Raw genomic sequence first — 23,427 nt, forward strand, 5'->3', positions numbered from 1 at the left:
TCATGGTGAAATTACAGCTAAAGAGTATCCCCTGGATTAAGTCTCCAAGGCCTTCTACTGCAATAAATTCTAATAACCCAGACCTGGTTTTGCTTTCACATTAAGCCTTCTCAAAAAGGAGACTGAAAGTTACTGCAGCTCAGTTAGTATGTTAGGACTTCTACATACTCAAAAAGTAACAGTGTGAAGTTGACTTTTTTACCAGAATCTGCATTTCTCAGTATACCTCAGTATTCCCTATAAAGTCCAGCCAGCATAGGCTGCACAAACAGGAATTAAGATAAAGTGAAGGAGTAATCATTCTACTGTAGCCATCCTTGCTAGTGCTACTGTTACGACAGAACAAGAAATTAACTACAAGCAGTGGAAACAAAAGTGTAAGAAAGTGCCATTTTCCTTCTATCAAGAGTATCCTTGTGTTGCTTGTCTGTAAGGAACATGACCACGCTGTAAACAGTATTTACTACAGTCTCATAGTTCCTAAGGCTGTCACCACTTCCTACTTTACCCCCAACAGGCAGCTGGGGGTAAAGCTGGAAGCATCTGCTCACTAAATATCACATCATTAAAACAACACTTAATATCTGACCACATATCCCCTTAAGAGTAGCTTAATTGTCCAGGTTCAAACATACAAGCAAGACTCATACTTGGGAACTGGGGAAGGAAAAAAAAAAAAAAAAGCCAAACCAAACACAAAACCCCAACAACTATGAATCCTGAAATTCAGATGAGCTTTAATACCCCGCAGTAATCATCTTTTCTCAGCTGTATTTCAAGAGCCAACTTGAGTATGCTTTTGTAGAGTCCAGTGAGAAGATTGAGGTCTGAAGACACGAGAGTCAGTTGGATTTTTGTCCTTACTTTAATGGAACATAGAAGATTAATAAAGATGAGGATTACACTTGGAGTGACTCATTCTGTCTACATGCAATACATCCTTTACTGCAAGGATGAATCCCAGATCCTGTGTAAGGATATTGGTCAGCCCAGCCCACGTCTGCCCTCCCTCCCCCCCCAGCCCAAACTGCTCTTGCCAGATTGTGTTCAGACTTGAGAGTCATCAGCACCAACTGTCCCAAAGACTCCAGTCTGCAAGCAGCTGCCCTCTTCTAGGAGGACTTTCAAAAGCAGGAAAAGGACTGACATTTTCGGTGGTGCAGGTGGTCTGGTTTACGTGTTCAAGGAACTCAAAACTTTTGGGAGAGGTGAAGTTTACTTTGCATGCACTTCAGTGGCCTGCCACGTAGGAGGGTAAAGCACGTAGCCTGCTGTGGCAGGCAGATGGAGTATTGCTGCACTAGTGGCATCCAGATTAGGCTGTATTATGGTTACGTGGACATTTGCAACTTGCAGCCTCCTTCATCTTTCTCTCTGCAGTACTACACCATCAAAAAAATAAAAAAAAAAAAAGGGAGGAGGGGGAAGGAGAATAAAGACAACCAGAACTGCATATTGACATTTATAAATAATCACCCAATAATGGGTAGAAAAGCAAGTGGAAGCAACAGCCAATCACAGACCCAACCAGTTTATTTATATGCTATGCTGTTAGAAGACTGAAATACCTATTTTTAACTTTTGCTTTATACATTTTAGTAGCTAATCTTCACAACTGTTGTTATCATCGCTACCAGAAATAGCTTACCGCGTGCAATAATATTTTTGTTGTAGTGCATACAAAATATACAAAAATATACAGATACCGTACTTATATACAGGCATCAACACATGAAGAGGTTCTGGTGCAAATAAGGATTTACCATTGGCTTCAAGCAATGAGATTTATTACAGTGTGTAGTTGTTCTGCCTGTTTTTCCACAGACATGCATTATCTTGAAATAAAAATTAATGGCTAATGAAATAATGCATCAATATACCATGTGGAACACTCCCTCAGTCCATGAAACTTTCTACCTTTAAAGAGTTAGCAGCTCAAAACACTTGAAGGAAATTAAAAAAAAACAAACAACAAACAAAACCCCTCCATATAGAAAAAGTTGCTTTTCAGTTTCTTAATATTGGTTATAAATCATTAGCTGCATTAACTGACAATAGCCTCGAGTCCACGTATTGCTATTTTTTCTAAGTTGATCTTTTACTAACAAGAATCTGAAGTGTCATTGTGACAATACTAACACTCACCACTACCAGCCTTTTACAGAATCCACAGCTCATTTATTATAGGAAGAGCTACGGACAGGCTACTATAGGAAATACATTAAATCCAGAAAAGCAAAGGGTTTCTTTCAGGATGCATGTTTTGAGTTGTCATCTTTATAAAGAAAATTCTTAATCATTACTGAGAGAATATTAGTTTATACAAAGTGTATATATACACAAAATAAATATATATACATCCAAACTATATATATTATTGTAATAATCATCAAGTCAGTGTATATGTAGTACAGTTCCTGGTTTTAGAGTGTTTGTTTCACCTCTTCTCAAAAGCTGTATTGTCCTCTTTTAATATTTCCCACATGCAATGTAGCAAAATAGAGGAATTTATTAAAAAACTGCATTTTTGTTCACGATGTCCTCCTACCAAGAGTGCAGCTGTTTTTTCTGTTGTCACTTCCATGTGGTTAGTACGGGCTTTCCAGAATCTCTTGCACGATTTCCTTTTACTCCCGTGGATTGCCCAGAACGACTTCGCAAGTCACGATCAGGCCCATCACTTTGTGCCATCTCTTCATCATATCTGAAAACAAGATAACCCGTTCAATGCCTTGTCCTGCTATTTAATACACAAATAAAAGTGGGTCCTCTATATTATATTTTGCTTAATATTTAGCACCGAAATTTAATGCAAGCTGTTCAACACTTTGGTTTACACATGCATAGTTTGACATGCAGCTATTATTCAAGGAAATATATTACCACATGATGTTACAATACAGATCAACTGAAATATCTTCAGCTGCTTTTTAAAAGAAACAAATCATACAACCATAAAATCATTTAGGTTGGAAAAAACTTTTGAGATCGAGTCCAACCATTAACGCAGCACTGCCAAGTCCACCAGTAAACCACGTCCCTAAGCACTGCATCTACTGTTTTTTAAATACCTCCAGGGATGGTGATTTTACCACCTCCCTGGGCAGCTTGTTCCAATGCTTGACCACCCTTTCAGTGGAGAAATTTTCCCTAACATCCAATCTAAATTTCGCCTAGTGTAACTTGAGGCTGTTTCCTCTTGTTCTGTTGCTGGTTATCTGGGAGAAGAGACTTACCCACACCTGCCTACAACCTCCTCTCAGGTAGTTGTAGACAGCAATAAGGTCCCCTCTGAGTCTCCTCTTCTCCAGGCTAAAGAACTCCAGTTCCCTCAGCTGCTACTCTTAAGACTTGTGCTTTAGACCCTCCACCAGCTTTGTTGCCTTTCTCTGGACACACTCCGGCACCTCTATGTCCCTCTTGAAGTGAGGGGCCCATCTGGCAGCTTTGGTCAAACTCCTGAGTCTGTAAAATTTTAAGGTTGCGAAATTTCCCAAGTACTTCTGTATTTCTCCTCACTGCATAGGTCTGTTGTTAAGCAGGAACATCAGACTGCTGGCAGTTTAATAAAGTCTTAAGCTATTGCTTCAAACAGACGATTGTTAGTTGCAATGTTAAAAACCTCCACTGTTGCATCAGAAAGCAAGCAGGGAAAGAATGAGGTGAACAAACACCAGTGTGCTTAAATTAAATGCATTTGATGACATGTATTTTGTAACACTTAACCACAGTGAAAAGTAGTTCTTGAAATATCTAAACCCATTATGGCCTCAGATAACCTCAGTATATACTTACCTCTCAGCTGCTGTGCAAATTCCAAGCAGAAATTTGCTATAGATGCATAATTATAATTATCAAAAGATAATACTACAATATTTTGTAGAACAGTCATAATACTTACACTATTGTATACGTATTTGCAGCTACTGTGTATAAAACATTCATTAAAACTTAAATCATAATTCCGACAACACATATTTAACTGCCTCTACTAGCATATAGAAAGAGTATTTAAGATCAGTATGAACTAGTGGATCAACTATGTACATGACCACATTCCTGACACACTGAACAATTGTATCACTACTGCTAGAGTACCTATCCCAACATTTTCTCAAAAAATATGAGAAACTGTATCATCAATATAGTATTTAAATCAGTGTTCCTCTGCATAAGACCAATCAATCCTAGATAAATCCTTCAGACACTCCAGTATAAAGATCTCAGTCTCCTTAATTTCTCTTTGTAACACAGCTTGGGGAATTTAAAAATTTTCTCTCCGTTCATAGAAATTATGCTTCTTGGCTTCTGTAATTCATGGATGTAATAATAATGAGTTATCAGATATTTTTTATCAAATAGCTATTGTATCTATTTAATTACCATCTATATATTACACTCATTATACTTAAATGTCCTACAAGTATAAGACAAACACTCTCTTTGCCTCTAAACCTCAAATCTAGCTGCTGGAAGCTCTGAAGGTGCAGGCAGGGGCTTATCAGACAAGTAACACTCCCTCTGGAGATGAGACAAGACAACTCTGCTTTAATGCACTCCCCATCTCAAACACTGCTGTTGCAGCTCCAAAAAAATGAAGTGGTACTTGGTGCCCATTTTTCACATAAGCATGAAGTTCAACTTAGCTCTATGGTCTACATTACCTATTAAAAAAAGTGAAGTGACTGAAAAGCATTTGCCTTTATATTGAACACTGAAAAAACTTACAAGACTTCGTAATTGCCAAGAACCTCTTTTGGTGGAGATTTATTCCATTTACAGTCTGGAATTTCCCCATTAGGCACAGCGATGTTAAGTGTGTCATTAATAAGATTGTATTTCAAGATGCGATCATTAGCAGTACTGGAAGTAAGAGAAGGGGAAGCATTAACCTAGAAAAGAAAAAAAAAAAAAAGTCAGCATCAATTTTTTGAGGGGTATGTAGTTCTCCAAACAGCATGTGTGATGACTATATGTACTATCTGGGAAATTAAGACTTAGTGTCTCAAAGCATATCTTTCAGTTCTTCAGACACTGGAAGGAATTCCCCACTGGGCATTTTTTGTTTTACTTAAAACAAAAAGCACCACACCACTGTCTGACTGCAGCGTCAGCCTGAAGATTTTCGTTGAGACCGGATTCACCAGACAAATGACAGATAATCAGACAAGACACAGATTTTTGTTTAACTTTCTAAGCTTACATGGATACAAACTCCATAAATTTCAGTGCTTACAGTTTGCCTAGTTCACTCCAACAGCTGTTACATCTAGGAGTCTGTGGGTTTCTTCTAGGTAAAAAGCTTCTATTTATGTTTTTAATCAGAGTTCTACCGTTAAACTGTCAGCTAGAGAAACATGTATGTGCTCTTATTCAAAGCACTACAATGCACCTTGTTTTAATTAAAACTGGGGTTCATTTAATGTATCTCTTGTGTTCCACATTTATTATGGAGAAGTGGTATCAGAACCATAAGCAGATTTATTTTTTTTATAAATTCCATTTACCTTTGATCTTCCACTTTCAATTAGATTAAGAAGGAAGAGGCCTGGATGAAATTCATGTTGAATGTACAGATTCAAAGTTAAAACACTAAAGAGAAATTTATGTGAAAACCCCCCAAGCCTTCCAAATATCCCAATTATCCTTTGTGTGCCCCTTTTCTTTCCTCTCAAACCGCAACATGAAGGCCGTAATAGCACTTAAAACTTAAGTTTTATATTATGCTCCATCAAGCCAATGCCAACAGCTACTGATACAGTATCTAATAAGGCTGCTAACATTCAGTCTGCCTCTGAAGTCTGATTGTATGGATGCACTGGATTTAAAGGACAAAACAGAAAGCCACAAACAAATAGAAACACCAAACAAACAGGAAACAAAAGCACAAGCTAGCTTGGTCATCACATGGTCTATTTTACTTTCCAACATTTTTCTTAATCCACTTACCTGAGGAACAAAAGATACTGTTTCAAAAGAGGAAAGACTACATTGAAATTTGCTTAAGTTTTACCCTCCGAAATGAGAAGGGAATTTTTTCCCTGTATTTCATGTAACCTTACCTCAATCAGCCACGGTTTAAGCTTGTCATCAATGATAATGTCATATCCGTAACACTCAAAGCAATGTTTATCATTATTCATTACGGGCTAAAAAAACCAAACAAACAAAAGAACAGAACATGCATTAAAATCAACAATTCAGTAAGTATCCCTGATCACACATCTTGTTTGCTAGAAACCACATGTGATTACATTATGAATTATGAAAACAACAGTTTTCAATGTTGTAACTCCGATACAAGCTTGCTAACTAGTAAGTTCAGGACTGCCTGAACTTTTTCCTAGCTGTAAATAAATATTTCAATATGAATGATTGCATTAATGCCATGTACTAAGTTACATTAACTTTCCATTATGCTTCCAGCAGGAAAATAAAAGTGTTTTCATATTTTGCAAAAGAAATAACAATATTTAAACCCTGCATGCATCAGGAGAAATTGGGAAGATTTAAAGTTATGTAACACAGCTTCACATAATTGTGAATTCTTTAAACTTCAGAAAAAGGAGACTTATTCAAAGACGTTTCTTTTATTCTGCTGCTGTAACTATGCAGAAATTTAAGGTCAAATAATCACCAGATACATTTTGTAATTATAATTAGCTCAAGTCAACTATGATCTCAAAAGCCAAGAGAGACCAAGGACCAAGTTGTGCTTAGATGCACATCCTCTAGAGAATCAGTAGTTTTCCAGCATCTGCTGAACTTTTGCAGCATGCACAGTAAGAATTTTTTTCTATGCAAATCTCATCAGATCTTTTAAAGAAACCTTTGTAACAGGTTAGTGAGACTAATAGTTAGTCCCCTAGACTAATAAGGAAAGCTTTTCAGTTTTTCAGAGTGAAAGGAGGAAGAAGTAACAAGCATCTCATTACATTACATTACACTGTCAGAAAGACAGAGGACCAAAACATTTCATGCTCAGTAATTCTCAACACTTTTTCTCTTTCTTTAAAGGTCATACTAACATTTGGGTTAAATCCCTTTTCTTCTTAAACCTGGTTTCAAATACGACTGCACAGCAGAGGCTCAGTCAAGCCATGCCTCCCCGCCTCCCACTGATCCCAGCTTCATGACCTTGTCCTTCCTCGTGCTGATTCTGGTGTTCATCTGGTCCTTCAGTCAAGTGATTCAGCTTATTACACTGGCAGAACACTACCCCATCAATAAAACAAGGTAGTAATTGTCAGTTGGGCGAGTGAGCTGATTCAGCTCATGATGGTGCCAGGACCAACCCACAAGAGATGACAGGACCATGCACTTGGGAACAGGACAACCCTTGGCACCGGTGAACTCTTCAGTTACCCCAGCTGACCCACAGAGTGATACCTGCTCTCTAATCTAATCATGGGATACTACCCAAACACTGGGAAGTCACTGAAGCAGAGGACTGGTTGCTACTTCTCCTTTTTAAAATAAGAGTTGAAGATAACTATCTGACTCGTGTATAAAAGAGGTGAAAGTAAGTTATGTAACTCTGCTGAACTAATAGCCTTATGTTTTCTTTGATGAACTGTCCTCCAGAGCTATTTTTTAAATGACACGTTATTGCTGCAATGACATCACACACCATGGCAGACCTTAATACTATTCACAAGGGCAGTATCAAGTCATATTAGATAGTTCACAGAGTCCTCAAGGAAACAGATTAATTCACTTTTTCAATATGCAGAGGTAGCTCACCCCCACACACACACACAATTCACATCCACTCAGCACAGAGAAATCAAGAGATAACAGAATTACAGAAATCAGCATCAACACCACCATTCAAACCGCAGGGAGCAGATTTTAGAGGGTTTGATGGCAAGCTCACTTGCATGGTTATGAGAAGCCTGCAGCCGTAACGCTATCGCTGGCAGCATTCCAGGAACTGTACTTACTGCAACAGCCTTCAGGGACTGCACGATTATCCAGTGAATTTCATCAAACAATTTGTTTGTGACTTCCTTTCCGCGGGTGCTCTCCAGATACAGGCGTAAGTTACTCACTGTCCACTTGCCTCCATGGATATGATTGTAATCATCCTGAAGAGTTAAGGAGTTAATTCAGTCTAAGATTTTGAAGTTGTTCAGCAGTTTTGTTTCATTTACAAAAAAGCACCCACTTATACTTACATTCAAGTATTGCTCTAAAAACAAACTCAGAAAATTCTTTTTACTCTATTTTACAGCTTTATGAAAACTTCAGCTTTACTTTGAACTGGTCTCTGTAGAAACAACTGTTTTTATTATAGTGGTATATGTTTATATCACACATTGCAAATCAAATAGTATATCCTTCTTAGAAGAAAAAAGCAACTGGTACTTTGATGGTTTTACCGTTAAATGTTATTTATGATATGGAAATATAAGTTTTAAAATGTGACAGGAAAGAATTGAACTTTTTCCTCCTCTGGGGATAAGGGGAAAATAATTAAGTGAACAATAGCTAAATTTCACTAAAGTTAGCTGTTTAAAAATGCAGCACCTGAAAGTGCTTGTCTGCCTTTATTTATTTAAAATGTGACTTATCTGTTTCCCAAAAGGCAAACACTCTGTCTTCTTAATGGTGCTACTGACAAGTTACATTCAAGAAGACAGTGAAATGACACCTGAATTATTTTTAAAGGTTAATTTTTTCAAGTCATTCAGTATTTTGATATAGGAAAAACACTAAGTGCTACTGAAACAGAACAGGAGAAAAAGGAGGTTAACTTATATTTGTCTTTTCAGAGGCTATCAAGGCTCTGCACTGTATTCTCTTTAAACAGAAAGACAAGAGCAAACTGAGGGTATTCTTACTGATGAAAAGACACATGCTCTTGAATAATTCTCAGGACAAATGCTTTGTCCCTTAAAAAAAGGTTCTAAGCATTTCTAAAAATTAATTATTGTATGCCTGCTAAATTATAAAACACAGAATGCCTAAAGCAGAAAAATTATCAGAGGAACAAAACCTGTCATCTTCTAAGACAAGGTCAGAGAAGCCTCTATCTATTTTTAGGCTTTTTCTACAGCTCTTCCCTTAGTAAATTTGGAAAACCAAACTGTACGAATAAAGACCTGAAACATGGTTCTCAGGACTTGCTGCGTGGAAAAGAATTTCTTGAGACCAGATTCCAGCAAGGGAACAGAGATAAAAATTTCAACCCTCTTTGCATTTCAGAACAAGTACTCAAATCAAAAGAGATTGCAACTGGTTAGAGCTTTACACAATCACAGCTGTTTAATTAAAATACTAAACCAAAGTAGAATATTACAGGCTACACAGAAGATCAGTAACTGAAAATAATTAAGTAGAAGACTTATTATTGTTTTGTTTGTATTACACATGCAGTACACATGCAGAATAATGACTTAGAACTGTATTTTCCAACACAAACATTACAACGGGTATACTGACTTACCCTCTTATTTTACTCTTTCCCTCTCCCCATTAATTTGGAAAGTGTGCCAGTCAATAAAGACGTTTTCCCATGAGCTTGTAGGGTGCAAACACACTCTACGGTCCACATGGGGCTTAGACTAGAGGTTAATAGCTAGAACTTCAAGAGTTTTTCCAGACTTCATCATAATTTTGATAAATTCCTTGACCATTCAAAATAGGTTCTTCTAAAACTGTACAGCCTAAGTGCCCCCAAAGTTACAGACACATTTAAAGCAGAAGGACAGACAGGATGGAGGGAGGGGCTTTACATTAAGCTTCTCTCACTTCTTTCTGCAAAACCCAACAGACATTAGTGGTTCAGAATTTATAAGACTTTTTCAAATACTCTAGTAATGACTCCACATTTTTAAGCTTCTGCTTCTATACCATTTCTATTGTCCTTTCTTCTCTCAAAGTGACCTCACCGCTATTTTACTTCTACTTATATTTGGAAGAAATCTTGAAATCCATTCTTTAAGTGGTAGAGAAGATAAAAGGGTGTGTAACAATGGGATAGGCAACATATCCCCTGCCTCACCTCTTCACTGCTACTGGCCACAGCACCACGATTTATGCTCTAAGTTGTATGGGATCTGCTTTCACCACAACTAATTCTCAGTGTGCCCTGCCAAACCATAATGCATTTGATGCATTTCACAAATCGGCACCTGAGCAAGAAAACATTTGTAGTACTGAAAAGTGCCACATTTTGAGATTTACCCTGGTTTATAACTACCACCATAAGTGACATTTATAATTCACATTGTTGTTTACAGGAATATCCAGGTAAAAACAGTTCTGTTATGCTGCACATCTTACAGAACAGTAACAGACAAGGTGCACATAGCAAGGGTGCAATTTAAGACACATTATATGTATCTTTTGTGTGCGTGTGTGTATACACGTATGAATATATATGCATGAGTGTATGCGTGTATGTACATAACACAATTATTTTCCATACTCTTAAAATAAAATCTATGAAAATAGGAAGTGCAACAATAGAGTTTTAATTACTGTAACAGAGGCATGGTTTATAAATCACAGACATCCGCTAAAAACGCACAAGGGACAGTCATCATCATCAAGTGGATTCCCTGACGAAGCAAGGCTTGGGCAGGGATAGTGTATGCCCATCTGTTCGTGTCACCCCTGACCCACTAGCCTTTCCTTCCACTGGTGAATTTCAGCCTATTTTGACATAAGGAAGTGCTGTCAAAGCTATCAGGTTTCCACATGTCTTATGAACGTCAATGGTAAATTACAGGACAGAACTGTTCTGCAGGCAGAACTCCATCTTTGTCCATTCAAGGGAAAGCCACCAGCTGGCCAGTTAGCAAGCATTTCTCTCCATGACTGCAACTGCACATTCCCTTTCTCACCCACAGAAGGAAGGTGAGGGTGGGTGGGGAAACAGGAAAAAGCTGAATAAGTGCTGGAAATAGAAAAGCTGAATTAATTGCATGGGAGAGAGGGGGAAGGAGAGATCAGGAAGCCACTATTAAAGTGCTATTATAAAATACAAATCCACAGGAACCAGGCTTCATTAATTCCACTGCTCACAGAATCAATTCTTCAGTGAGCATATTAGCATTTAAATGACAGGAGACTTGAAGAAAACCCCTGCTTTCAACTATTGCAAGTCGATACTGAAGATACCAGAGTCTATTACAGAGCTGCAGCTCATCATCTTGCACACTTTTGATCTACAGTCTTCTAAAATTTATTTGTAAGTTCAAGCCGAAGTATTTTAATTGCAAGATGATGAAGAATATGACAAATAAAACCTTTTTATTCCAAGTTTTTGGGTTAATTTCAGAAAATCAGTCTTGCTACAAAAGAGCACCTAAGAACTCAGTACACTTACCCCATGTTTCTGAATGGCAACATTTGTAAGATGTACAAACATGTTATCCAATTCACTTGTACTTGGTGTATATTTTACTGTGCAAAACCGGCAAAATCCAAGTTTATACCTTAAATGCAAAAAGTCATTAACATGTGTTAAACCCCAATAAGAAATAAGGAAAAGAGCATCCTAGGATACCATGTACATGTTAAACTTCTTTGTGCAACAAGCGCAACATTATTTTGATTACATTAAACATTGTCTCAGAATAAAATACAAATATATACAATCTTACATGTAACATCTCAGTGGACGATAGGTAGACACTAAAACATATAGGCGAAGATCAAATTTCTTTCCACCAATAAGTAATGGATTGTTGATATAGAGAGAAATCACATAGGCTTCTTTGGAAGACTGAGATACAAACCTGAAAAACACAAATCACGTTCCAGAATGTGACAATTGCACCTATATGATCTGGTAAAGTCTCTTTTTTCTTTAGAAGCAGTCTGTAAATTTTGGATTGATTGAAATCTTGCATCTTTTGCCAAGACATAGAATGCTGTAGTGGTTAATAATACACACTTGGCATCAGATATCACATACCAAAAAAGTTAAAAATACTAAATGGATAAAATAAGATCAATTAACCACTTAAATTCAGTTTTGAAGTTAACAGGGTAGCTGACCGAGTCATTCAAAATGCGGGTCTACAAACCAGTCTTTTCCTTGGAAAGCATTTAGAGGTTGGAATGGTTCAGACAAGCAAAGAGTACTTAGTACATTACCTTCATTAGCCAAGGTCTTATACTCCTAAAATATTTGTATTTACACTTGGTGTGCAATTGAAAACCACTGTGAAAAGTTAAGATAACTTTCCGATTGTGACATTCTTCAGATTCCAAATCAAACAGTAAAAAAAAAACCGCAAAAAACACCCCAAAAACCAACCTCAAGTGATATTCAGCCAGTCACTTTACAACAGGGAAAAAAACTAACACTGGTTGCATGATCGAAACTTTTACTAGTCAGAGAAAAATATAGACTGCTAACCTGTTTCATCCGTTTGGAAGTAGATCACCAACATGAGGTGTATTGTTTTGTGCTCTAAATGGATAACTTAATTTATTTCATATAAATGCATTCTTCCTTTGTACTAATTTAAAAAGTGACTTAATATATATTAAGTAAAATAATTATTGAAATTTCTTAGGTTAAGATTTCTCTGGTTTCCTGTTACTTAATACAATGAAGCAAAACAATTATTTTTGTGCAGTTTTTCCCCCCAACAACACTGAAAGTATTTTAATAAAGAATAGTTAACCGAACAGTTCTTTGTACCTCCTCATATGAAAACAACTCATATTAAAATGTGCTTGAAGGAGGAAGTCAGATAATAACTGAGATTAAATGCAAAACTAACTATATAATGACAAAGCAATAATAATGGAATATTTTTCCCATGCATCACACAATTAGCATGTTGATGTGGTTCACCCGATTACAGAAAGCACAATAAAGGGTTTGGGTTAAGAACTTACGAAGATGTTTTGCTATCTCGAGACCATTTTTTAATTTGGGAGAGTTTATTGATTAAAAATATTCCTTTTCCTTGAGCTTTGCCACAAGGTTTCATAATCCAAGTGCTGGAGGGATTTTTTCTGAATTCTTCAACAAAGAGATTATAATCGGCAGGAAGCATAAAAGTAACAGGAACAAAATCTGAGTTAAAGAAAAAAAAACAGTGCACAATTAGGGACACTGTATCTGAAAAGGCTAGTGACACACAGATTAAAAAAAAATAATTCTGTCTTTTCAGTTTTCCAGTCTGGCATGATCCACCTTCATTAACACTCGTGTTGCTTTTTATCTCATTTAAATTCTAGTTTTAACTTAAACAATTGCAAAATATTGAATGCTGCTAAGATTAATAAATTTTATTTCACATGAATGTTTTCTTCTTCTGTTTATATGCTGTGAAATTAGAGTACCACATACCATTCCAATTTAACTTTATCAAACTTTCTCAATTTCCCATGTCAAGCTTTTACTATTCTGCTAACCACCTTGTCATCCTCTGTGCATGCAAAAATGTGAACATTGATGTTGCTTCCCCTTTAGATGTGATACTTCTTATTTCCATGTACCTCCCATTAGTCATTCTTATTTGCTCCCACGATCAGTATTACCCTGCTTACTGAAATCTAAAGAAAAGGGCTTCTTGCTTTTTATTGTCAGATTATCTTCATTTCCATCCATATAAAACTGCTTCTTTCTTACACAGATGAACAGTGCTTTCACTTCACTTTCCCAAGATGTAAATCAACCCAACAGATCCCCATCTCTGTTTCACTCCAGTGCTTTCTGACCTCCAAAATAACTTTAGTCTCCTCATTCCTGATCTATTGCTGGTTTGGTTTGGTGTTTTGGGCTTTTTTTTGGCAGCAGGTGATGGTGTTTGTTTTGTTTTGCTTTTTATTTTATTTTCTAGCAGTCATTATTTCCCCCAAATTTCTGCTCTGAAGCGTTTGTTCATTCCGTGCTGTCCAGAGCCTTTCTGCAAAAGTTTATTTTAATTTTTGCTCCTATATAATATTTTCAGATAATGGATTTTTCCTTTTGAATTAAAAAAATACCAACCCTGTCTCATTTGACGTTCCAGAGCCCTTTGGTTTCACCACAGTTCTCATTGCAAAGTACCTTAATCCCACAATGTTCCCTCTTCAAAACAATTTAAACCCCCTACCCCAAAATCAGAACAAACCCAACAAAATCCCAACCAACCTCTCCTCCAGACTCCCCCCCGCAACCACAAAAAGCCAAGTTACAAATCTATTTTTGTACTCTTACATTTAAAAACAGTAATTTCATTATCACCTCAGCCAATGTTGCTTCAGCTAATGCTGCACTGTTAAGTTCAGTCATCTTTAAGGACCTTACTACTTACAAAACTAAGTCTAAATATGACTTCCATGCACACAAACAGGATTTGTGCTCCTTCTTGAATTCTGCTGAATACTAGCTAGTACACAGTGGAGGAATTGGGCCTTAGTGCTGTGGTAATGACAGGGAAACAGAAATGTTCAATCTTTTTTGTGTCTAATTTCAACAAATTTAAACAAATGCCCCGAACTATTGGCATCCCCTCTATTCCCTTTTAATTTGTAAAATATTAGCCATTATTCTTCAAAGCAAGGTTTGTGAAGAGCTTTGAAAATACAGTATTTCATATGAAATGTTTACTACTACTATTTTTATCACTTTCTCTACTCTTATGTTTTCTGTACTCTCTAATGGCAGAAGGGAAGGAAAAGGAGAAGACAGAGAGAAAAAGCTGTTAGGTTTGCAGAATACAGCAAAAATTTTAGGTAAAGTGCACTTCATTTAATTGACAGCGACAGAGCGTTTCAAGATAGTCACTTTAATGTTCTAATGCTTCAGAGGCTCAGTGCTCTATGCACAGAAAAGCTAGGTCAATTCCAGGTTACTGACTATGTAAGAAAAAAGATTAATGCTGTAACGAGAACCACATACCCAAATAAATATATTTCCCATTTTCATCCTTTTCTGCAAGAGGACTTCCTTCTTTCTCAAGTTCTTTTCTATACCGCTTGATATTTTTTACCATCAAATCTTTTCTGGTCAGCTCATAGTGGTTTGGGAAATGATTGACAATTTGGTCGTCAGAGAGACGGTAACCAGTTTCCACACTGAAAACATTTCTGATAGTTTGTACACTCATCCTGAAAGCAAAAACAGATGCCAAATGATTTCTCCCAAGAAAAACAATTCAGGAGGACAAAGTTGAAATATTTGTTACATTCACCTCATCTTTTCTCCCTCTCATTTCTCTTTATAGTACAATATTTTACTGCAGTGACAATCCAACGTATCCTAAACTTCTATTAGAAAAACCAATGAAATCCTGCCAGAGGTTATACCAGTCTCTACTACTACTGAAATTGGCACAGAAAGTGAGGAAAGGAAGATGACAACTTGGCCCTACTGGACTGCAGCTTGTTGATAGACAGGTCAAGGCCCAGCAGGGCCTAAAAATGACTGATGTGCACCCAAATGCTACAGAAGCATCCTTCTTACTCTCTGTTACTTCACTCTCTGGAAACCCAGCTTTCCTCTTAAACGAAGCCACAAAAACAACCTCCTACTGACTACCTTGCTATTTGGGTTGTAAAGGACTTTGAATCACTGTTTTCAATTCATATGCTTAGAGATCTTGCTAAAAACACCTGTAAATGCTAGATCAGAGGGCTGAAGTGACAAAGTTATCAAATCCAGTTATATACTTCATTTTTTCACAGAAGATAAGAGCAGGGCCATAGATACGAAGAATTTTCTGTATTAGATGTCTCACACTGGAAATTTATTTCCTGAATGCCACAATCGGCTACATTATCACTTCAGGAGGAAAAAAAAAGAAACAAAACAAAACAACCAGTCACACAACAGTTTCCATGAGTGCCCTGTTCCCCCACTCCCCCCAACCACATTCCAAAAGCATGAGCAGATTACTAGATTCCTACCCATTTAAATAAGTGGTTCACAAAGGGTATAACTGGCAGCACAAACTGCCATTCTGTCGTATTTGAAAGGGACAATTTAAATTGTTTGGTTTACTTGAAGAGTATTGTTTCTGCCAATTAATGGATTACTGCATTCTAGGACAGCATTTCACCATCTTATATTAGACAAATGTCAAATAAAAAGCTAAATTATTTACTCTCATCCTTTCACCATTTTCTTGGTTTAATTGCACAATCACTCTCAGTATTGAAACGCTGAATAATGAGTCTGCATATAAATCATCATGAAGGAGAAGTCAAGTACCGTGCTTAAGCCCTTTGTTACAGGAGCCTAGACTCTGGTAAGAGGGCAAGCCTCCGTGACACTGATAAAAGAATATTTTATCATATATTGGAACTGTGTGCTCTTGGATTATTTCCCTTATGGTGTCAGAAAATTTTAGTAAAAGATATACTGAAAGATTCCCCTCACACCACAAATCCCCTCCAACAGTAAAGGAAAAATTCTGCTTACTACATACAACAAAAAAAGAGAATAAAATCAGGTATCAGATTTCAAAGCAAAAAAACCACTGAGCACAGCCTTTCCCCTAGGCTTTTTACAATTGGTATTCCCAGAAGTGATCGATATCTTGCTAGGTCACTGACTTTCCACTCCCTGACAAAACCTTTGGCAAACTACAAAGATACATGAGATCAGCAGCATGGGAATAGATCCATGCAGATGGGACCTTCTGCCCTGAGGAACCCCAACGACTTTAGCAGGCCTGCACAGATACAGGAATCTACCACTGCAAATCTACACAGTAGGCCAGCAACAGCCTAAGAAATTACAGAAGCAACGAAACAGCGTCACACTCTTAGGAGCACTGCAGTAAATCAGTGGCAATTCCTGCGTCTTTCACTTTTCAATATGCATTTTGTTATATTATTAATGACATTATCCTAAGATATTAAAACACTTCACAAATTTAGAAATCGGTATTTTTAATGTACTTACCAATAAAAATTCCAGTCTTCATTTTCTGCCACCTGAATCCAGCCTCTTTTTTCAAAGTTGTTTATTAGAACAGATTTTTCAATGTCAGTTACCCACTTTACTTTTCCTGCCATTATCCTAAAGCAGAATCAACCTGTTAATAAAGAGAAGTTTAAAGACGTTAAGTTGAAAACAAGAGAATAGAAACCAGGAAAGTCAAAGCAGAAGAAAAGTGGCATCTAAAAAGCACTTTAACATAAATATGATAGAAGTAAATTTAAAATTAAAGGAAAGTAACATCTTAGGTTCAAACTGAAAGCTTGCATTTGTCAACTAGACAACTGCAAACAAGAACACTAGTTACAAGGACCTTTAACACTCGCCTTAAATACACTGACAGAAATTACTATCGTACACTTACCAGGTAATGTTTACAAAACCAAGTGTAGAGCACAGACAATTTATTATTTTTAACCAAGACTTAACATGCATATACTTTTTTTGCTTTGTTTTGAAGCAGGAGAGTTCATATGGATCACTTAGTGACTGCAGAAAAAGAAAAAAAAAAAGGAAGAAGAAAAATATTTCCAAGAGAAATCCCTCACATGCTCTGTCAAGATATACCACAAGGAAGGGAACCGAAGTAACATTGCCAACTTTGTGTTATATTCTCTGTGTTACATGCAGCCATGATTTTGTGTACTGCTCTAGATGGGGGAGATATGGATAAACTGGTATCATTAAACCCTTGACAACAGGATTTCCCAAACCTAAGGTTGTCAGAACAGTGCTTACAAGCTGCATTTCAACTCATGACACCTAGATGTCACTTTCTACATTAGATTTCTCACTTGTCCAGATCAGCCTTTCCTGTTACGATCACACACAACCACTCTGGCTGGAAGCCACCTTAGGAGGTCTCTTGCCCAGCCTCCTGCTCAGTGCAGGGTGAGCTATGGGGTCAGACCAGGTTGCTCTATCCAGCCACCTTTTGAAAACCTCCAAAGACAGAGATAGCACCACTGCTCTGGGTGTCCTGTCTCACTGCTTGACTGTCCTCATGGGGGAAAGTATTTTTTTTCCACGTATTTTTTCATATGTTCTGAACCTCTCCCCTTTCAGCTTACGCCTGTTCTCTCTCTCATCCTCCTACCCTTCCCACACTTAAGAGCCTGGATCTGTTTGTTTTATAACCTCCTCATAGGTACAGGCAGGCAGCTATCATGTGACCCCAGAGCCAACTCTTCTCCAGGCTGAAGAAATACAGTTCCCCCAGCTTCTCCTCACCAGACAAGTTCTTCAGGTCCCTGAACACCTTGATAACCCTCCACTCAACTCACTCCGTCTTGTTCTGGGGGCTCAGATTACTTTTGTCAGTCCTCTGACACATTGTGTTATATCCTTGTGCTTTTGTTTTGAGAAAGACAGCCAAATCTAGCGAAGTGGGAAATGCACAGCAAATGCACTGAAGGAGGAGTGCAGACAAGCCCAGCACCCACAACTGCTACCTCTCTGAAGTGCATCAGCAGCAGGCACTCACACACTTGCACCCCTCCTTTATAAGGGCTGTTTGGAGGAATTCCCTTCACACGGTGCCTCATATCGTGCATTAATGTAATATCAATGAATATGTGGGCAAAGAAACATGAATTAAAGCATGTAATCCTTTGTGCATACATAGCCTAGAGACAAAAGCCTAGAAGCCAGTTGATGTGGACAGAACACTACACAGTGAACCTATTTACCTCATCTCTAAGTGGTGAAGTCCAGCCTCCCAGGAGCTAGGCTTGAATTAATATACAACTATTAAGCAAGCTAACATATGCATGGGCAAATGATAATAACTGATAAAGTCAAGGGTAGACAGCTCTCATAAGCTGTCTCAGTGTTGCTGTTTAGTCTTTCTGCAGTTCATTCCACAAACTAGTTTTGCAGTTGCAGCCTACTGAATCTTCAGTTATGTTTCATGGAAACCAGCTGCAGAGAAGTGCAAAGTGCAAAAAGAAAATCCCTTTGAGCCAAAAGCAGATTCCCATGCAAGGGGGTGGGAGAGGGTACAGTTACACACACATACCCGCACACCCCATCTACTGCTCCCTCTCCATATGATTTTCCACTGAAAAGTCAATTAAAACTTCAAATCACCTTTACTAATGCAGTGCCATAATTAATGCAAATAAGTAATGAATGTAGTTAATACAATTTCTGCAACTAAGTCACTGGACTGGAATTCAAGGAGTCTTCAGTTTCCAGGACTAGATATGGAGATGTACACTTGCCAGCAAGTTAACACCCCCACAGTGCCACCGTTCTGGGAGGCATAGCCCATTACATACTGCTCCACCTTTTCCTTCCTAAACTGCTTAAACTGCCAATTCCACAAGGCAGAAATGTTTACTATTAGACTTTAATTTTAAAGAGTTTTAGACACACGATTTTATTCACATTGGTTAAAAAAGTTGAAATCAAGCTTAAATAGACAGAAGAAAGTATATGAAGGCTCAGGGTCTGCCTTTTTGTGCGTGCTTATACAACACCTGGTTCTGCAAGGTCATGATCTTTCTCTGGGGCTTCCAGATACTACCAAAACAAACATAAATGAAACAAAGGGACCCATTTATTTGTATTGAAGTATGTATGATTCACAACTAGTGACTCACTAGTACCACACACCATCTTGTTGTTGAAACAGGATCACCCCTTCAAAAGGAAATGTGTTATACGCTACAATAGCATTAACAAAACACAACATAAAATTTTCAAAAGGCCTTAAAACTTGTCATCCACATGTCCAAGCTACCGCATTAGGTTTACCAACACCCAGCCCCAAAGCTATACCCATTTCTCTGTTATGTGACTCCTTGATCTGTCTCCCTACTTCCCAAGTGTGCCTAGCTCCAGCAGCCTTAGTACACAAGCTACAGCTGCCCTCAGGGCTTGTTCTTCCAGAAATACTACATCAGACAAATGTAGCTGCCTGTGCCTCTTTCTTTATAGACACACGTAGCTGCTGCCTGGCAAAGATTAAGAGACTGAGTGCACTGCCACAAGCAGGGGCTACTTTGCCAGCACTTCTAACGATGCAACCTCATTTCTACCCTGGCATGCAACAGCTGTCACAGCTTCCTTTCTAGTGGATGCTTTATAAAGAGATTTCAACTCATGCTACACATCCTATGGCAAGGAACCCTGAAAGACTGCATGTACTGATCCAGTAAGTGGATTTTGTGGTAGCAGGTGGGACTGCTCCATGACTAGTTATGCTGACTCCCAGAGACGGCACTGTTCTATTTCAGAAGCCAGAGACAATTCAACAGAGGACTCGCACACAGGAAGGTGAGCTAAAACCAAACCAAAGCTAAAAATTGGGAAAAAAAAAAAAAAGAAAAATTATATGAGTGTCATTATTTTCCTGTTTTGGGAACTTTAGGTATTATAGATCCATCCCACTACAGGAGGATTGAAAAGATAGCAATACAACAGCAGACTGAAAATTAGTCCTTAGTTTATGTGGACAGTTTGATAATCTTAGATGATGTTTAACTGTCCTGTAAATAAAACTCCTGATTTTATATAATTTGATTACTGAAACCCACAAACAAGGAGTCATAAAAAACAACTTTTATTAAGTTGTACCAAAATCTTATTTTCAATAATATAATTTTTATACAATAAATTTTCTACAGAAACCCTTCAATCTGCAATTAGGTATTCTAGATAACTTGATGAGATTGCATGAGATAACCATGCATTCAAACTTCTGCTCAGCTGAGATCCTTAGGTTCTGTCAATGTCAAAAGACCTGCAGAACACAGCCCCAGCCTCTGTACAGCAGGGTAAGGGTACAGTAAGTCAAATCCTTCCCAGAGCACTAGACCTCCTACTGGGGGACAGCAAGTACAAAGTACAGGCTCAGCAGGCTTGACGCCTCCCGAAACGCTGTCTTTGCCACCCAGCCTGGTCCCAGGGGCAGCACATAAACGGAAGGGCGGCTGGCAGCAGCCTCATCCAAGGCAAGGGTCTCCTGCCTGGCACAAATTCATGAGGTGATGGTGAGATCCAAAGGCATCCTGGCCGTGGTTACCGCCACTGCTGGGGCTACCCGTGCTGCTCACGGGCCACCTTTCCACACTACAAAACCAAGCACCAGTGAGCAGTGCCGGTGTCTGACGAGCTCTGCTCGCTTCTAGCAGCTGAAAGCGTAACTGCGGTTCATTATGAAGGCAATCACTGCAAGATCCCGCTGGGCTGACGCGGCTGTGCCGCCAGGGGAGGCCGGGAGGCCCTGCCACAGCGGCTCCCAAACCGTCAGGGATGGAAAGGAGCCGCGGGCCGAGAGGCCGCACCGCGGGGCTGGCGGGGCCGAGGGAGCAGCAGCCGCCGCGGGGGAGGCAGCCGGGCTCGGGCCTGCACCAACGCCTCACCCGCACCGCGACGCGCCATGTCGCGACAGCCGCACGAAGAGGCTGACCACGACCGGCTTTGCCCCCACCCGTCCCAGAGCGGAAGCTGGACGAGACGACTACTTCCCCCCTCCATCTCTCAGGACGCGTCGCGATCCCACAGGAATCTTCAGCTGTCGCGATAGTCCCGGGAGGGGAGGGAAGTCGAGCGCCGTGAGTGTGGGACGCCGCAACCCGCGCCCCCGCGCTCACCTGCCGCCGGAGAGGCGGCCGCGGCTCCCCGTCACGCCCAGCCGTCCCCACCGACCGCTCCCATCGCCCCCGCCGGCGGCTCCGCGGCGCGGTCCCGGCCAGCGCCCTGCCCCCGCCCCTTCCGCTGCCGCTCCTTAGCAACCGCCACGCGCCGAGGGCGGGACTTCCGGTGCGGAGGCGGCGGCGGGTGCTCGGTTGCCAGGGAGACGCAGAGCGGCCCCGCCCCGGGAGCGCGAGGGGCTGCACATCCCGGCGCGGCCGGCGGCCATCTTGTGTCCGCGGCGGGGAGGCCTGGGCGTGCTACCCTGCTGGGGGCTGGGCTGGCAGCCGCGCTGCGAGGGAGGAGGGGTGCGGAGGGTGCTGGCGGGCCCGGGGCTCGGCGCAGGCCCCGAAGGAAAGGGGCATGCTGTGAGCGCGACGGGAAGGTCCTGAAACCGTACCGCGGGGCCCGGGGCCGTTTTGATCTTTAAGCCTCTGTGGCCTCGGCCTGCCCCTTCCTCAGTAAAAAAGTCCCTGATAAACATCTGATCATGAGTAAACGGAGGTTTACGGAAGGTCATAGCATGACAAAACCTGCCTGGATGTTACCAGAGTACCTAAAAAAACCCCAGGGTCACTTCAGATGCTGAAGCTGAAGTCCCTGTTGAAGCACGTCAGGTGCCAAGAGGCCCACCACCATGTGGCCGTAGGAATAGCTTTTTTTTGTATTGATACTGTTGAGGAAGTGTGCAAATTTTCCTCAAAATGATCAACTATAACCTGCAGTGAAAACTGGGTGAGAGAAATGCTACCTAAGAAGTCACAGCATTAGTGCCTGTAGAGAACCTGATGCCTGCATACAAAATTCCTTCCAAAATGAGAGATGATGTTAAAACGCCTGATAGATACTAAGGTTACTGACATTTTGTGATAGACTCAATATAAAACAATAAGGTATTACATAATGAACTCCAGAAATTTGAAGAGTCTCTGAAGAAAAAATAAAGGTAAATAATTCATTCCGTAAGACAAATTACATATTAAAAAAATAGATCCATCAAGATGGTAATTGAAATATGCAGTTTGCAGTATGCTGGTATACAGCAAGTAACAGACACAAATCTATATTCCCCAAGAGCCTTAATTCCCCAAGTAATCTGAATAGAATAAACATGATTTACTAGATCATCCTATGGTAATAGGCTCCGTTTCAAGGATGCAACTACAAAAAAACAGTTAAGTTTAATAATTAATATAACTGGAGCTATTAAATAGTCCCTAGTTTAACTATGAAAGCAGTGGTAAAATGCAGCGTGTCTTCCATCAGTCACATGCAGTGGAAATTTCCTGGCACAGCAATACATTCGGCAGCAGAAGAGAGCATGGAGCAGCCTTCACAGCCTTCTTTCAACCAAGAAGGTACGTCTGCTGTGACAGCTGGCAGCAAGAAAAGTGAACCTGAATCTTCTCCTTGCTGTCAACCCTTTTTTGTCCCTGCATCCATCATACCTCAGGGGAAAGCTGAAAAATACCACTTTTTAAATGTATTAAATAATTCATTAAGAACAGAAACAGTTGTTTGGGTTTTTTTATGTAAGAGCCATTCAACTTAATTCAGCAGTCCTTAATCGAAGTTATAGTTCCATAGTATAAAAAGCTGTTGTTTTGCTGTCTCTCTGAAAATTACATTGACAGTATTACATCACAGCTAATAATAGATGCTGTAGTCTTTAATATTGATGCATATCCACTTTCTGAAAGTATTGTTCCAACAAGGGAAATTGGGGAGAATTTGAGAGCAGCTCAATGATAGTTACTGTTACTGTATCAGGAAATGCTGTAGCAGCATCAGTGTGCTATATTTGCGACAGAAATCACTCCAATGATGAAACGTGCATATTTTATTTTAAGCTTGAGTCAACTCACTGAATTAAGCAAGGTTACCTGTATGTG

At 39.5% G+C, this 23,427-nt stretch overlaps 1 protein-coding gene across 3 annotated transcripts; it reads right to left on the bottom strand.

Moving 5' to 3' along the window:
• Window positions 1–1,515: 1,515 nt before the first annotated feature.
• On the bottom strand, window positions 1,516–21,612 carry TTLL1 (tubulin tyrosine ligase like 1). Of its 3 annotated transcripts, XM_037389321.1 has the most exons (11): window positions 21,496–21,606; window positions 17,262–17,386; window positions 16,862–16,994; window positions 14,855–15,063; window positions 12,862–13,042; window positions 11,613–11,747; window positions 11,336–11,444; window positions 7,944–8,087; window positions 6,063–6,149; window positions 4,729–4,892; window positions 1,516–2,704 (listed from the first exon to the last, which is right to left on the bottom strand). In XM_037389321.1, the coding sequence occupies exons 3-11, from the start codon at window positions 16,972–16,974 to the stop codon at window positions 2,575–2,577; spliced, it is 1,272 nt and encodes a 423-aa protein (XP_037245218.1). In that variant the 5' UTR covers window positions 16,975–16,994; window positions 17,262–17,386; window positions 21,496–21,606; the 3' UTR covers window positions 1,516–2,574. The 3 variants fall into 3 exon arrangements, with proteins under 3 accessions (XP_037245218.1, XP_037245217.1, XP_037245219.1); XM_037389320.1 differs by lacking the exon at window positions 17,262–17,386 and having other exon boundaries at window positions 21,496–21,612; XM_037389322.1 differs by lacking the exons at window positions 17,262–17,386; window positions 21,496–21,606 and adding an exon at window positions 21,367–21,477.
• Window positions 21,613–23,427: the final 1,815 nt, after the last annotated feature.

Source organism: Falco rusticolus, chromosome 5 (genome assembly GCF_015220075.1).
Source record: "Falco rusticolus isolate bFalRus1 chromosome 5, bFalRus1.pri, whole genome shotgun sequence".
Lineage (NCBI taxonomy): Eukaryota > Metazoa > Chordata > Aves > Falconiformes > Falconidae > Falco > Falco rusticolus.